We start from the raw sequence: 17189 nt of genomic DNA, 5'->3' as shown, positions 1-17189 counted from the left end.
GAGTCAAACAGATATAGAAAATTTAGCTGGACTGACCTTCTTTCTTTCCTTCCTTCCCTCATTTCTGATATTTTATTCATCTCTTGATGATTTTTAGATGCATTCTCTTCAGTGCTGCATTTTCATTCTTCTTGAAAGTTCTCTAGTATTTAAAATTACTGATCATTTCTTGCTTTTTGAAACTCTTCGTTTCCTTGTTTTCTCTGGTGCTATATAAGTTGCAGTTGTCCTCAGACTCTGTCATTTTTGTTGGAGGTGGTTTAGTTGCTAAGCCGTGTCCAACTCTTTGAAACCCCATGGACCGTAGCCTTCCAGGTTCCTCTGTTCCATGGGATTCTCCAAGCAAGAATACTGTTGTGGGTTGCCATTTCCTTCTCCAGGGGATCTTTCCAACCAGGGAATTGAGCGCAGGTGTCCTGCATTGTAGGCAGATTCTTTACTGACTGAGCTACAAGGGAATGACTTGTAGACTTTGTCATTTTTGTTGAATAGTCCTCAATATCATTAAATATGCCTGATGACTCAGCCCAAGACACTTATGCTCTGCCCATATTCTCCTCTTTTAAGACTTTATTTACTTCAAGTCCTCCTGGAAGTCATCATCTCCAGCCGTGTACCTATAACTCTCTCTGCCAGGATGTTCCACTGCCACCTCACAGACATCGTGCCTGGAATGGAATTGCTGTTTCACCCACTGACTCTTTGTGGGATGCCCCTCGAACTGTGGGAGGCATGGTTATTCCCACAGTTACTCAGGCTCAGAACTGGGAAGTTATCCTGGATTTCTCATTTTTTCTGTTCCTTTCTATCCAGCCAGCCACAGGCTAAGTTCCTCTTTGGTAATGTCTGTTACAAATGCCCCTTGCATCCTCTCCTCATTGCAGGTCCACATTGTCAGTCAAGTCCAATTCTTTGCCACCCTATAGACTGTAACTTGCTAGGCTCCTCTGTCCACAGGATTCTCCAGGTAGAAATACTGGAGAGGGTTGCCATACCCTCCTCCAAGGGATCTTCCCAATCTGGGGATCTTTCTGATCCAGGGATCTTTCCAATCCAGGAATTGAGGCCTCGTCTCTTATGTCTCCTACACTGGCAGGTAGTTTCTTTACCCCTAGCACCTCCTGAGAAGCCCATTATTTCAGCACCACTTATTGGCCATCAGTCTTGTGCCAAACAGTGTGCCAAACACAGCAATGCAAAGGTGGACATGGTATACTTCCTGACCTTGAGGAGTTCATAATCTTGTCCAGTCTGACCAATTAGAATTTAAAATACCATAAGGCAAAAACTATGTGTTATTTCTTTTTGTATTTCATTACTTATCAGCATCTTCTATGGAATCCATACATCAATATATTTATTACTGTAACAATGATAACAAAAGACAATGAGAGTTTCTGTTCTCATAATAAGAAAGCTAGCCAGGGCCCAGCAAAATTTTTCTCAATGCATTTTTAATTCTATTAGAAAGTAAAATAAGGAAGTTACCATCCATCCTTCTTTTGGGTTTCTAATATTATAGAAATTTCTCTTTAATCATAAAGCTATACATGCTCTAAAAATCTTTAAGGCCATGGTTATTCAGATTATTTTCTGGGATTGCACAAGAAGGCAAACCAACCCTTCTCGATCATTTGCAGAGTTCATTTAACTTTTCACTAATAAATTCTGTAATGTGTGTCAGAAACTCTGACACACACTCTCATAAATACACATGTATAGATTACTATACAATAATTCAGAAAATTTATCACAAAGACTGTGCTGAAATCTCAATAGTGCAATTAGTAGACGTGGCATAAAGCTAGGAGGGATAATACTTAACTTTTTTTTTTTAATACTTAACTTTTAATAAGTGATTCTGTGCATGGGTGCTCAGTCACTCAGTCATGTCTGCCTCTTTGTGACTCTATGGACTGTAACCTGTCAGGCTCCTCTGTCCATGGGATTATCCTGGCAAGAACACTGGAGTGGGTTGCCATTTATTCACCCAAGGGATCTTCCTTACCCAAGGGTTGAACTTGTGTCTCCTGCATTGCAGGCAGATTCTTTACCACTGAGCCACCTGGGAAGCCCTGCTTACTAAATGCCAAGTACTTTTTCAAAGAGATTATTTTGTATAATCTCCTTTAATCCTTAAAACAATTCTATTATGTAAGCACCATTAGAATCCCCATTTTATAGATGAGGAAGCTGAGATACAGCAAAGTTCATAAACTTGCTAAGTTAGTGAGTGAAAGAGCCTAGATTCAGAAGCCAGGAACTTGACTCCAGACCCTTGTGTGTTTAATGATTAGACTATTATTTCTCCCATAGGAAATGGCAACTCATTCCAGTATTCTTGCCTGGAGAATCCTATGGACAGAGGAGCCTGGCAGGCTATAGTCCATGGGGTTGCAAGAGTTGGACACAACTTAGCAACTAAACCACCACCACCACCAGAGATATATAAATAATGGCTCAAAGTCCCCACTGCACTAAAAAACAGGTGTGGGAAAGGCACACACACACACACACATAGAGGGAATGGAACTAAATGGAAAACAAATTGTTCAAGATAATTCTAGCCACTATAACACAGGGCACTGAAAATTTCAAAGGGTCTCCTGCCCCACTGGGACTAACTCCCTATCCCATGTTCTCTATTGGGAAAAACAGAGGAGAACAATGTAAGAGACAGGCTCTTCATGAGCACACACAGCTGTTGCCACCAGACCATTTTGTTTCCTGGAAGGTTGCTCACTGCACATGGCCTCTGAGAGGCAGAAGATGCCACTATTCAGTAGTCCTTACAGCAACTCCAGGTCAGAATGGCTGGGGCTAAACCTAGAAGGCTGGCGTGCTTTAACCCCCATGTGACTCACTTCTCTGTACACTAGAGGAATAGGTGGGGGTGAGATACAACAGAAGAGAACAAGGTGATTTGTGGAGCTGGGCTGATACTGAGTTTGGCTTCTGAAGCAAAGGCAGAGACACAAACAAAACAAAACCAAAAACATGTGGAAGAATCAGAGAGAAAGGGAACACCAGGAGACTAGGCGCCTGGACCAAATAGGAACCAGGTGCAACTTTAAAATACATGCTTGCTTTCTGAGTTAGCGTTTGCAAACTATGCCCATATCTCCAGTTTATATTATAATACTCTATCATCTCATCCAAACACGTAGAGTGAAAGGTAGAAATTTTACTCCTTTCACAGAGAAAAGGGCTTCTAATAATAACAAAACAAAAATGACTTTTGAAGAAAACTGTAGATCTTTCTGATTCAAGGATGGTTGCATTTAAACAAATTTGTTTGACATTGCTAACACTGTTGGGAAGAAATAAATCAGAAAAAAAATTCAAGTTACTTTAAGACCTATGGGGATTTGTGTAGCAAATCTTAAAGCACAGATCAGAATGGCTCTGGCCTAATATTTATGAACAGATAAGGTTTTGAGGTTAAGGAAAATATGTGTTTGTGTCCTTGAATTTATAAAAATCAGTCCTAAAAATTAACTGACAACGACAATCAATGGAGAAAATATAGCACCGCATTACAAATATTTTCTCAAACGATGGTTTTTGAAAAAGTATAGAAAAATTCATTTGAGTAGTTACTTCTCTGATTATCACCATTATCTTTATCTACTTTTAACTTTCATCATTAAAAAGAAAAGTAAGAATATTGACAGTTTTCCTTTTGGTAGCCTTAACCTTAGGTAAAAATGGAAAAGTAAATACATTAAAAATATGTACAGACTTTGCATATGCCTCTAGAAGGGAGTTTGTTTGCTGGCTAGCTCAGTTTTTGACAAAGAAAAATGGGCTGCTCTTGCTATTTGCACAAAGATGCACTGTTTACAGAACAAACCAAAAAATGGAGAATTTGTGTTTAAAAGAAATTAATATCCAACCTGATAATATACTTAGTATAAATCTATTAACTAATAAATGTGCAGCTTATTAGAATTTAAAAGCATAACTTGCCACCAAGAACTTAATACTAATATCTGGACATTCTAATAGCAAGCAAGACACTCAACTTCATTTTTAGTACCCTATAATTAAAGATATACTTCTGCTTTTTAAAAACTAAGTTTTATCAATGTCATTGTACAGTAAAGTTTCCAAAAGAAGTGAGGTAAAGTATTTGTGAAGTCGAGCTGCCTCTATTCCGTGCACAAGGCTGCCATCTGGGCTTGTTTATTTGTGTTTCCAACTTTCTGGAACAGGGAGTTTCTCTGTTAGAGACCTGGTATCCAGCAAAGGAAGTATCTTACAGAAGACTATAGTTTTTTCTTTTTTACTGTATTTTCAAACTTCAGGTTTAGTTTGGTCAAAAATATCAAGTGACTAGCACAATCACAACATTTAACACAGTTGGAGGCCTCAGAATTGTCTTAGCAAATATCCTTCCACATGATGCAAGTAACATTTCCTACATGCCACCTTCTTGTGCCTTTCAGATCTTTTTCAAAACATAAACTGTCATTAAGGCTATAGCTACTTGGCCGAGAAAGCAAGCGTTTTTCATGTATCCTTCTACAAATAAGCATTTGATTTAAAAGTGAAAGAACTGTTTCCAAGCAGTTTTTCTAATTTTATAAAGTACATATGAGCCAAATTTACAAAAAACAAAGCAAACAGAACTGAAATCTTTCAGAATGTAATTAAGAAACAAAGCATTATTGTTAGATTGATTGCACAATCTAATTAAGAAGCACCATGTAAAAAGCCACAAATCAACCCTTTAAAAAACTAGTAGTCCTTTATCTTTGAAATTTTTCATTTAACAAATAAAATAGAAGCAAAAATACCTTGTAATGTAAAGTCCAGCAATACATATTCGTAAGCAAATTCTGTCTTTGTTTCCACTTGCGGTCTCTTCAGGGTAGAATATATTTTTCCAGGGCTGCTATCATCAGGGTCTTCTAGCTTTCTAAGTCCGCACCCCATGGCAAAATCTGTAAGGAATTAAATTGCAGAATAGGGGAGGGAGACCAGCAAACTCTGTTGTTTAAGCTGCAAAAAGAAAGTTACAGACTTAACTGCTTGGATTTTTTCCGCTAAAACATAGATACTCAAAAAGAAAACATTTGAGTCCAAAGAAAGGAGCTGAAGATTTTTTCTATCCATTTTTCTGTAAAGTCGCTGAACCCATGATGATTAAGCTACAGCTCTGGGAGGCTGGGCTTGATCTTAGTAGAAACATGCAAGCTGCTACAACTTAGCGGAGAATTTCCATGCCACGTCAATTTACAGCCAGCCCCCTACCAGAGTTCTGTCGCTCAGGGCACCAACAGTGCTTTGTCTATTCCAGTTGGCTGGATGATAAAGAAGGTGTCCAGAAACGGAAATAAAAAGGCAAAAGTGCAAATCAGATGGAAATACCTACAAGTAGAGGCTATATTCAGACATAGTGGCATGCAATTCTTTTTCTGTTTTCTCATTTCCCTCTTTCTTGCGCCCACCCCCTCCTTCCTCCCTGCTACTACCAAGAAAGCAAAAGGAGAGAGAGAGAGAGAATGAAAAAAATGGATTCTCGACGTGGTTGGAAACAAAAATCATTTCCAGAAAGGAAGTCAGGAAACTATTTCTGGAGTCTAGAAGGAAAAAAGTTAAAGTTAAAACTCCATTCTTAGTCTTTAGATAGCACTTTTGAGGATTTCTTTCCACATGAAGGTTTTTTTTTGTTGTTGTTGGAAAAATCATATTCTAAACTGCCACAAATAAAATGTTTATATTAAACATAATAAAAAGATTTAACTGCAAAGAAGAGACATTAATGTGGATTATTAATTTCACTAACATCTATAAAGTTTAAAATATTCTGTTAGAAGACTTATGATAGTAACTAACACTTCCACAGGTCCCGGAGTATCCTCAATTAAACAACAACTGACAACTTGATTCATTCAGCCTTACAAGTTGCTATTTACCTGAAGTCAAGAACAATTCATAATGGAACAATGTAATGAGTGTTACTGTATTTTACTATTTACATATCATTCTGATGAGTATGATATACTAATCAGAACTGTGAGCCCTGGAATCAGACTACCTGGGTTCAAATACAACTTCTAATGCCTACTAGAGACGTGATCTTGGGCAAGTTACAGACCTCCCAAGTTTCAATTTCCTCCCTTGTAAAATGGAGTTAATAATAGTACTTACCTCACAGGCTTGTTATGAAGGTTGAAAGAGATAATCTTATCTCATATCTTAACATCATGATTGGCAAATAGCATAAAATAAATTTGTTAATGTGCTTTTACATTATAAAACAGGGTTGAGAATAGTAATAGAAAGGAAGTGATTCTGCCACCATTCCCATTATTTACAAAGCAAATCTTGATCAATTTCAGATTTTATAGAACACAAGTCTGAAAAGATTTTTCAGTTACATCGAAGAGTGCACATGAAAACTCTCAAAAAGGGATAGATTATTTAGTTTGTAGATCACTGTGACCTCTTGTCTCTTCTTTCTGCCTTCTTTAAATAGCTTACTTCTCAGAAGTGTTTTTTAACAGAGGAAAATTCCATAGTCTTTCATTCTCAAGGATGAGCAGGGTTGGTCATAAGCAACTTCTGGGTAAATTTGGCTAGAAAGACAGCAGATTCTGATTTAGTGTGACTGATCTGACTATTCCCAGTGTTTCCTTACCTGTCATTTTTCATGTTCTCTTTTGCTATGAGCTGTAGAATGGCACAAATAGAATATCTGAAGCTCACTAATCAAGATTGCTGGAAGAAATATCAATAACCTCAGGTATGCAGATAACACCACTCTTATGGCAGAAAGTGAAGAGGAACTAAAAAGCCTCTTGATGAAAGTGAAAGAGGAGAGTGAAAAAGTTGGCTTAAAGCTCAACATTCAGAAAACGAAGATCATGGCATCCGGTCCCATCACTTTCCCATGGGAAATAGATGGGGAAACAGTGGAAACAGTGTCAAACTTTATTTTTTTGGGCTCCAAAATCACTGCAGATGGTGACTGCAGCCATGAAATTAAAAGACGCTTACTCCTTGGAAGAAAAGTTATGGCCAACCTAGATAGCGAAAAGCAGAGACATTACTTTGCCAACAAAAGTCCACCTAGTCAAGGCTATGATTTCTCTAGTGGTCATGTATGGATGTGAAAGTTGGATTGTGAAGAAAGCTGAACACTGAAGAATTGATGCGTTTGAACTGTGGTGTTGGAGAAGACTCTTGAGAGTCCCTTGGACTGCAAGGAGTTCCAACCAGTCCATTCTAAAGGAGATCAGTCCTGGGTGTTCATTGGAAGGACTGATGCTAAAGCTGAAACTCCAATACTTTGGCCACCTCATGTGAAGAGTTGACTCATTGGAAAAGACCCTGATGCTGGGAGGGATTGGGGGCAAGAGGAGAAGGGGATGACAGAGGATGAGATGGCTCGATGCCATCACCGACTTGTGGACATGAGTTTGAGTAGACTCGGGAGTTGGTGATGGACAGGGAGGCCTGGTGTGCTGCAATTCATGGGGTTGCAAAGAGTCGGACATGACTGAATGACTGAACTGAACCCCTATTGCTGTACTTGGTAAATTATTTATTAAATAATCATTGTATTATTAAGTATCTGCTATGTTCCAGGCACTAAATTAAATGCTGGCTGGGTACACAAGCTGACTAAATGTGGCCTCTGCCCTAAAGAAACTGAATTCTTAATGGGGAAGACAGACTTATAAACAGATAATTTTAATTTGATTTGGTAGCTGCTAAGATAGCATGCTTCCAATTTGCCTTGATTCATGGACCTGACATTCCAGGTTCCTATGCAATATTGCTCTTTACAGCATCGGACCTTGCTTCTATCACCAGTCACACCCACAGCTGGGTATTGTTTTTGCTTTGGCTCCATCCCTTCATTCTTTCTGGAGTTATTTCTCCACTGATTTCAAGTGGGCCTTAGAAAGCATCACTACAAACAAAGCTAGTGGAGGCGATGGAATTCCAGTTGAGCAATTTCAAATCCTGAAAGATGATGCTGTGAAAGTGCTGCACTCAATATGCCAGCAAATTGGGAAAACTCAGCAGTGGCCACAGGACTGGAAAAGGTCAGTTTTCATTCCAATCCCAAAGAAAGGCAATGCCAAAGAATGCTCAAACTACCGCACGATTGCACTCATCTCACACGCTAGTAAAGTAATGCTCAAAATTCTCCAAGCCAGGCTTCAGCAATATGTGAACCGTGAACTTCCTGATGTTCAAGCTGGTTTTAGAAAAAGCAGAGGAACCAGAGATCAAATTGCCAACATCCTCTGGATCATCAAAAAAGCAAAAGAGTTCCAGACAAACATCTATTTCTGCTTTATTGACTATGCCAAAGCCTTTGACTGTGCGGATCACAATCAACTGTGGAAAATTCTGAAACAGATGGGAATACCAGACCACCTGACCTGCCTCTTGAGAAATCTGTATGCAGGTCAGGAAGCAACAGTTAGAACTGGACATGGAACAACAGACTGGTTCCAGATAGGAAAAGGAGGACATCAAGGCTGTATATTGTCACCCTGTGTATTTAACTTATATGCAGAGTACATCATGAGAAACGCTGGACTGGAAGAAACACAAGCTGGAATCAAGATTGCCAGGAGAAATATCAATAACGTCAGATATGCAGATGACACCACCCTTATGGCAGAAAGTGAAGAGGAACTAAAAAGCCTCTTGGTGAGAGTGAAAAAGTTGGCTTAAAGCTCAACATTCAGAAAACGAAGATCATGGCATCAGGTCCCATCACTTCATGGGAAATAGATGGGGAAACAGTGGAAACGGTGTCAGACTTTATTTTGGGGGGCTCCAAAACCACTGCAGATGGGGCCTGCAGCCATGAAATTAAAAGACGCTTACTCCTTGGAAGAAAAGTTATGACCAACCTAGATAGCATATTCAAAAGCAGAGACATTACTCTGCCGACTGAGGTCCATCTAGTCAAGGCTATGGTTTTTCCAGTATTCACGTATGGATCTGAGAGTTGGACTGTGAAGAAGGCTGAGAGCTGAAGAATTGATGCTTTTGAACTGTGGTGTTGGAGAAGACTCTTGAGAGTCCCTTGGACTGCAAGGAGATCCAACCAGTCCATTCTGAAGGAGATCAGCCCTGGGATTTCTTTGGAAGGAATGATGCTAAAGCTGAAACTCCAGTACTTTGGCCATCTCATGTGAAGAGTTGACTCATTGGAAAAGGCTCTGATGCTGGGAGGGGAGGGGGAGGAGAAGAGGACGACAGAGGATGAGATGGCTGGATGGCATCACTGACTCAATGGACGTGAGTCTGAGTGAACTCTGGGAGTTGGTGATGGACAGGGAGGCCTGGCATGCCGCGATTCATGGGGTCGCACAGAGTCAGACACGACTGAGCGACTGAACTAAACTGAACTGAACTGAAGATAGCATGCATAGGATGCTATAGAAACTCTCGAAAGAGCCTGTAACTCAGCTTGGAAAGTATAACAGAGCTGTTTTCAAGGATGAGTATGCATAAGATAGATAAATAGAGCTGGGGAGTATGTGCCAGGAAAAGGCAAAAGCATGAACCATACTACGGAATCATGGAAAAGTATGGCATGAATTTGAAGGAGTACAACACAGTTGAGAACTACTGGAGCATAAAATTTGAAAGAAGACTAAGCTTTAAGGGAGGCAAGAGTCAGTGTAATGGGCTTTCTAAGTTGCACAAAGGGAATTTTGACTTTATTTTGTATACAACAAAGGAAAATCATATAATCAAATGGAAAAATTAAAGGAGGAGTTTGCAACAAGCAAGTGACATAAGTGTTTTTGGTAGGTTACTATGGTTGATTTGAGGAAGATGGTCTTAATAGGATCAAAATGGGGGAAGGCCAGTCATTCTGGAAAGTACTGCAGTAGTCCAGTTGAGAGCTGATGATTGAACAGATGAATGACTAAGATGCATCATTATGTCCTCAAAGAATTTCTATTATCTCTAGAAAAAGGAAATGCACTTCCTTTAGTTCAGAATTGCTTCGCTTAATCATTTTTCTCTCAAAAAGCCCAACAAAAGAAATTTTTGACTATTAATGATATTTCAAAACACTATTTCCATGTCAATATGACACACATTCCTCCTATTTTAACTATATAGGATTTATATTAATATTACGCATTTAATAAACAGCATTTTGGTTATTTTCAATGTTTTATGGTGAAGAATTTTATAAAGATTACATTTTTCCCTACTTTGGATTGATTACTAAATTCTTTGACTTTACTTCATAAATGGTCAGAGGAAATAGTTTACATATAAGGAAATCAGAAATAAGCTGAGAAAATGTATTCTAATGAGTAAATAATTTATTTACATTATTTACAGAAATATGTAGTTGGTTATAAACTGTTTAAGATATTAATGTTAGATGTTTTTTCTTTTTATTGGTCTCTTCTGCATGGCATGTGGGATCTTAGTTCCCTGACCAGGGATGGAAACTGCGCCCCCTGCATTGGAAGCTTGGAGTCACTGGAACAACAGGGAAGTTTTAGATTTTTCTTTATAACTATATTTTGGGCAGTAAGCTTTTGTTTGTTATCATACATCTTTGCTCCATATCTCTTTAATGCTTGTACATTTTTAGACAAATACTTTTGGTTAAACAATGTCTTGCATCTCCAACTTGTACTTAAGAAAAACGTACATTTCTTCAATAATATATTTTTCCATTTGAAAAAAATGTCTGTTTTCTGGTTTTGTTATTTTGTTTTTTAAATAAACTTGATATTTTAGAATAATATTAGATTCACAGAAAAATTGAGTGGAAAGTACAGAAAGTTTCTATAAATCCTCTTATCCCCACTCAGGCACAACCTTCCACTAACACCCAGCACCATTGTGGCACTGTTATGGTGCATTTGTTACAATTAATCACACATCACTCACACATCATTATTATTCAGAGTCCTTAGATGACATTAGAGTTAATTCCTGGTGTTGTACCTTTTGACAAATAGGTACAGCAAATTTTTGACAAATATATATTGACATATATCCACCATTGCAGTATCATACAGAATTGTTTTCACTGTCTTAAAAATCTGTGCTCTACCTATTCATCCCATCTTTATTTCTTGTTTAACTTTTGATGTATCTGCTAATTGTAATATAAATGGTAAGATAGTCAGTTCTTTCCTCCCCTGATATTCAACTGTCACAATCATATTTGTTTTCATAGATAATCTTTTGCCTGTCGTGTATCCCCAGGTTTGTTGTATATTGAGTAATCACATTAAGTAGGATACATTTCTGGAATAAATGTTTTTTAACATTGGTCATTTTTTTCTATTGATTTATATTTGCTGTCAATTATAGATTTCAGGGACAGTTTTCAGTTCTGTACTGTATAGGGGGTTTTCCCAAGTGCAGACTCTTATGTGGTTAGATATGATGGAGATATAATATCAGTTGTCTATGTTCCAGTATGGCCCCAGTTAGTCTTTGAATGAATGAATGAATGAATGAGCTTTGTGAAACCATTCTCCATAATTTGTTGTTCAGTTGCTAAGCTGTGTGTGACCCCATGGACTGCAGCACGCCAGGCTGCCCTGTCCTACACTATCTCCTGGAGTTTGCTCAAACTCATGCCAGTTGAGTCAGTGATGCCATCCAACCATTTCAACCTCTGTCACCCTCTTCTCCTCCTGTCCTCAATCTTTCCCAGCATCAGGGTCTTTTCCAATCAGTCATCTTCTTCACACTAAGTGGCCAAATATTGGAGCTACAGCTTGAGCATCGGTCCTTCCAATGAAAATTCAGGGTGGATTTCCTTTAAGATTGACTGGTTTGATCTCCGTGCAGACCAAAGGACTCTCAAGAGTCTTCTCCAGAACCACAGTTCAAAAGCATTATTTCTTTGGTGCTCAGCTTTCTTTGTAATCGGTAGCATATTATTCTCATGGTAACTACTCAAGTTTGGAACATGTGAGTTCACTGAAGTCTTAAAGCTTCTAAGAGATATGTATCATCCAACCCATTCCGTAGAGAGAAAAGTTTTTGCATAATCATAAAATTTTAAAATTCAATCTATTTTATGTGGTCCTGATCCAAAAAAGAGGACTTCCCTGGTGGTTCAGTGGTAAAGAATCTGCCTGCCAATGCAGGAGACTCAGGAGACTTGGGTTTGATCCCTGGGTCAGGAAGATCCCCTGGAGGAGGAAATGGCAACCTACTCCAGTATTCTTGCCTGGGAAATCCCATGGACAGAGGAGCTTGGTGGGCTATAGTCCATAGGGATCGCTAAGAGTTGAAAGTGACTCTGCATGCAAGCAAGGCAAAAAAAAACCCCTCAAAACAACCAGTTTTATGAAATGCCTACTATATAGTAAGGCACTATGTGGACACAAAGATCAAAAAGCCAGTTTATGTTCTCCAGAATTCACAACCTAGCAGACCAATATTGAGTTTTAACTATTTAATGTAAGGTTAGATTCAAAGTGTAGTCAAATTTCCTAAGTAATTAATGACTTATTAAAAGCACCGTGCTGTGTGCTTAGTTGCTCAGTCCTGTCTGACTCTTTGCGACCCCACGGACTGCAGCCTGCCAGGCTCCTCTGTCCATGGGACTCTCCAGGCAAGAATACTGGAGTGGGTTGCCATGCCCTCCTCCAGGGGATCTTCCCGACCCAGGGATTGAACCCACGTCTCTTATGTCTACTTGCATCGACAGGCAGGTTCTTTGCCACTAGCATAACCTGGGGAGCCCCCTACTTCTGTTTAGGGAAATGCAAATCAAGACCACAGTGAGATAACATTTTATTACAGTAAAATACAAGCAATAAAAACTTACCATTTTAACGTTTATTTTTTATAATTTATTCTTTAATTGGAGGAAAATTGCTTTAAAATTTTGTGTTGGTTTTGCTGTACAACAACACAATTCAGCCATAATTATGTGTATATCACATCCCTCCCTTCTCTCCTCTCATCTCATCTCACCCTTCTAGGTCATCAGAGTACCAGGCTGAGCAACATGTGTTACATAGTAACTTCTTACCAGCTATTTTATACATGGTAGTGTAGAAGGCAATGGCACCCCACTCCAGTACTCTTGCCTGGCAAATCCCATGGACGGAGGAGCCTGGTAGGCTGCAGTCCATGGGGTTGCTGGGAGTTGGACACGACTGAGCGACTTCCCTTTCACTTTTCACTTTCATGTATCAGAGAAGGAAATGGCAACCCACTCCAGTGTTCTTGACTGGAGAATCCCAGGGACGGGGGAGTCTGGTGGGCTGCCGTCTATGGGGTCACACAGAGTCAGACACGACTGAAGTGACTTAGCAAGTGTATATATGTTGATGCTACTTTGTCTATTCATCCCACTCTCTCCTTCCCCTACTCTAGTCACAATTCTGTTCTCTATATCTGCATCTCCATTCCTTCCCTGCAAACAAGTTCATCAATTTCATTTTTCTAGATTCCATATATATGCATTAATATATGATATTTGTTTTTCTCTGACTTAATTCACTCTGTGTAACAGGGTCTAGTTTAATCCACCTCACTAGAACTGACTCAAATTCATTTTTTATGGCTGAGTAATATTCCATTATATGTATGTACCACATTGTCTTTATCCATTCATCTGTTGATGGACATCTATGTTGCTTCCATGTCCTAGATATTGTAAATAGTGTTGCTATGAACATTGGGAGTACATGTGTCTTTTTCTATTATGGAGGGATTGCTGGGTCATATGCTAGTTTTATTCTTAGTTTTTTAAGGAATCTCCATACTATTCTCCATAGTGGCTATATTAATTTACATTCCCACCAACAGTGTAAGAGTGTTCTCTTTTCTCCACATCCTCTCTAGCATTTATTCTTTTTAGATTTTTCAATGATGGCCATTCTGACTGGTGTGAGGTGATACCTCGTTGTAGTTTTATTTTGCATTTCTCCAATAATGAGCAATGCTGAGCATATTTTTGTTTATTGGCCACCTATATGTCTTCTTTGGAGAAATGTCTGTTTTATTCTGCCTATTTTTTATTGGGCTATTTGTTTTTCTGATATTCAGCTATATGAGCTGCTTATATATTTTGGAGATTAATCTTTTGTCAGTTGTTTCATTAGCAATTATTTTCTCCCATTCTCAGGGTTGTCTTTTAATCTTGTTTATTGTTTCCTTTGCTGTACAAAAGATTTTAAGTTTCATTAGGTCCCATTTGTTTATTTTTGTTTTTATATGCATTACTCTAGGTGGGGGGTCAAAGAGGATCTTGCTGTGATTTATGTCAAAGAGTGTACTGCCTACATTTTCCACTAAAGCTTTATAGTTTCTCGCCTTACATTTACATCTTTAATCCATTTTGACTTTATTTTTGTGTATGGTGTTAGGTGTTCTAGTTTCATTCTTTTATATATAGCTGTACAGTTTTCCCAGCACAACTTTTTGAAAAAGCTGTCTTTTATTTACTGAATACTCTTGCATACTTTGTCAAAGATAAGATGCCCATAGGTGTGTGGGTTTATCTCTGGGTTTTCTATCTTGTTCCATTGGTCTATATTTCTGTTTTTATGCCTGTACCTTACTGTCTTGATGACTATAGCTTTGTAGTATAGTTTGAGGTCAGGAAGGTTGATTCCTCCAGCTCCATTTTTCTTTGTCAAGATTGCTTTGAGAGGGCTTTCCAGGTGTTGCTAGTGGTAGAGAACCCACTTGCCAATGCAGGAGACATAAGAGACATGAGTTTGGGAGGAAGGCATGGCTTGAGAAAGAAAAGATTTCTTTGGCTATTTGGGGTCTTTTGTTTCTATACAAATTGTGAAAAATTTTGTTCTAGTTCTGTGAAAAATACCCTTGGTAATTTGATAGGGATTGCACTGAATTGGCAGATTGCTTTGGGTGTGCAGACTCAGTTGTGTCCGACTCCTTATGACCCCATGGACTATAGTCTGCCAGGCTCCTCCATCCATGTAATTTTCCAGGCAAGAATACTGGAGTGAGTTACCATATCTTATAATCAATTTCATAGTATTGATTATTCCAATCCAAGAATATGGTATATCTATTTGTTTTTGTCGTCTTTGATTTCATCAGTGTCTTATGGTTTTCTGTATACAGTCTTTTGTCTCTTTAGGTAGGTTTATTCTTAAGTATTTTATTCTTTTTGTTGCAATGGTGAAGGGATTGTTTCCTTAATTTCTCTTTCTGATTTTTCATTGATAGTGTATAGGAAGAATGCAAGACATTTCTGTGTATTAATTTTATATCCTGTGGCTTTACTGTATTAATTGATTAGCTCTAGTAATTTTCTGGTGGCTTCTTTAGGGTTTCATTTTAACTATTTTAAAGTGTACAATTCAGTGGCATTAAGGACAGTTGATCATTGAACAACATGGGGGTTAGGAGCACAAACCTCCATATAGTGGAAAATTTGAGTGTAACTTTACAGTAAGCCCCTCTGCATCAGTGGATTCAACCAACAGTGAATTGTGTAGTGTGTATTTAAAAATCTGCATATAAGTGGATAAATCCATGTTGTTCAAGGGTCAGCTGTACATTCACAGTGCTGTACAATGATCATTATCTAGCACTAGAATTTTTTATTACCCCCCACATAGTAAACTCTATCCTTTAAGCATTCACTTTCCTTCCATTCCAACCTTCCTTTACCCCGAGGCAACCACTAGTATGTATTTTTGCGCATTTGTCTATTCTATTTCATATAAATGGAATATAAAACATGTGGTCATTTGTGTCCGGTTACTTTTAAAGATTTATCTATGTGGTGGTATTTATCGGTACTTTATACAGCTGTATAATATTCCACTGCCTGGATATTTGATTATCTAATCATCAGAACATAGATATTTGGGTTGTTTCTACCTTTTGGTTATTGAGACTAGTGTTTCTATGAATATTAGTGAGATAACTCATTTTATACTTATTTGACTGTCAAAAATGAAGAAGTGGATGATATCAAGAATTAGGGAGAATTCTTTAAGGGTAAGTCACGACTGAGTGACTTCACTTTCACTTTTCACTTTCATGCATTGGAAAAAGAAATGGCAACCCATTCCAGTGTTCTTGCCTGGAGAATCCCAGAGACGGGGGAGCCTGGTGGGCTGCCGTCTATGGGGTCGCACAGAGTTGGACACGACTGAAGCGACTTAGCAGCAGCAGCAGCAGCACTGATGGGAATATAAATTTGTTTAATCATGCTAGAAAATAGCATTATCTTGTGAAACTGAACTTTTACATCCTATATGATTGAGCAATAGCACTCTTAGATATACACCCATGAGAAACTTGAACATGTAAGAACCAGGAGATATATATAGATGAGAAGGTTAATAGCAGTACTGTTTCTAAGAGTAAAAAACTTGAACCACTTAAATGTGTATTACCAGCCATTTATTTTAAGGAGTTCTGCTATAAAGGGAAGGAAAAAAATGGAGCAGTAGTGGAGATTGAGAATTTTTTTCTTTTTAAGATGAGGGGAAAATAGCATATTTTTATGTTTAAGAATTGATTACATGGACAAGGTAAAAGAAAGAATTATGGAGAAAAAATTTCTGGAGAATCTGATTTCTCAGATACTGGATTTTTCTCCTAGTTTTGGAGGGTACTGTACATACCTTCCAGTTTTATCTATCCTTCTCTTGCCCTTTCTTAAACTACTTGACCAAACAGCATATCAACTAAGTACCCAAAGGCTATTTGTATATCTGTTGTAACTCCTATAGAGCATCTACTTTCTCTATCACCACAGAAATCAGATCCAACTTACTGTACACCTCAACTCATAAATTACTGTGCAGCAGTCAAAATGAATTATAGAGTTACAGGCAAAAAGGATGAATCTACTACAGGTAGTATGATATCTTTTTTTTCTTTTGGCTGTGCCAGCATGGCTTCTGCAATCTTAGTTCCCAGACTAGAGATTGAACCTGGGCCATGCAGTGAAAAGGCCTAATCACTGGACCACCAGGGAATTCCCATGATATCATTTTTTAGAATGTTTAATACATGCAAAATTAAACAATATGTTGCTTTGTTGTTGTGCACTTTCTAAATCCTATCCAACTCTTTGCGACCCCATGAACTGCAGCACACCAGGCTCCCTTGTCCTTCACTATTTCCAAGTTTGCTCAAATTCATGTCTATTGAGTCAGTGATGCCATCCAACCAGCTCATCCTCTGTTGCCCCCCTCTTCTCCTGCCCTCAATCT

General features: G+C 38.4%; 1 protein-coding gene across 2 annotated transcripts in view; it reads right to left on the bottom strand.

The window, feature by feature from the left end:
* RFTN2 (raftlin family member 2) overlaps nucleotides 1–5474 on the bottom strand; it is an 82765-nt gene extending 77291 nt beyond the window's left edge. The window contains exons 1-2 of one of the 2 annotated variants that reach the window (XM_005676308.3): nucleotides 5378–5474; nucleotides 4800–5004 (exon numbers count right to left, since the gene is read on the bottom strand). In XM_005676308.3, coding sequence (XP_005676365.1) covers nucleotides 4800–4938 — 139 coding nt within the window. In that variant the 5' untranslated portion in view covers nucleotides 4939–5004; nucleotides 5378–5474. The remainder of the gene's footprint in view (nucleotides 1–4799; nucleotides 5005–5377) is intronic. The other variant, XM_005676309.3, reaches the window with a different exon arrangement.

The sequence above is a fragment of the Capra hircus genome, chromosome 2 (genome assembly GCF_001704415.2).
Source record: "Capra hircus breed San Clemente chromosome 2, ASM170441v1, whole genome shotgun sequence".
Lineage (NCBI taxonomy): Eukaryota > Metazoa > Chordata > Mammalia > Artiodactyla > Bovidae > Capra > Capra hircus.
This window is presented reverse-complemented; position numbering and strand designations above follow the sequence as displayed.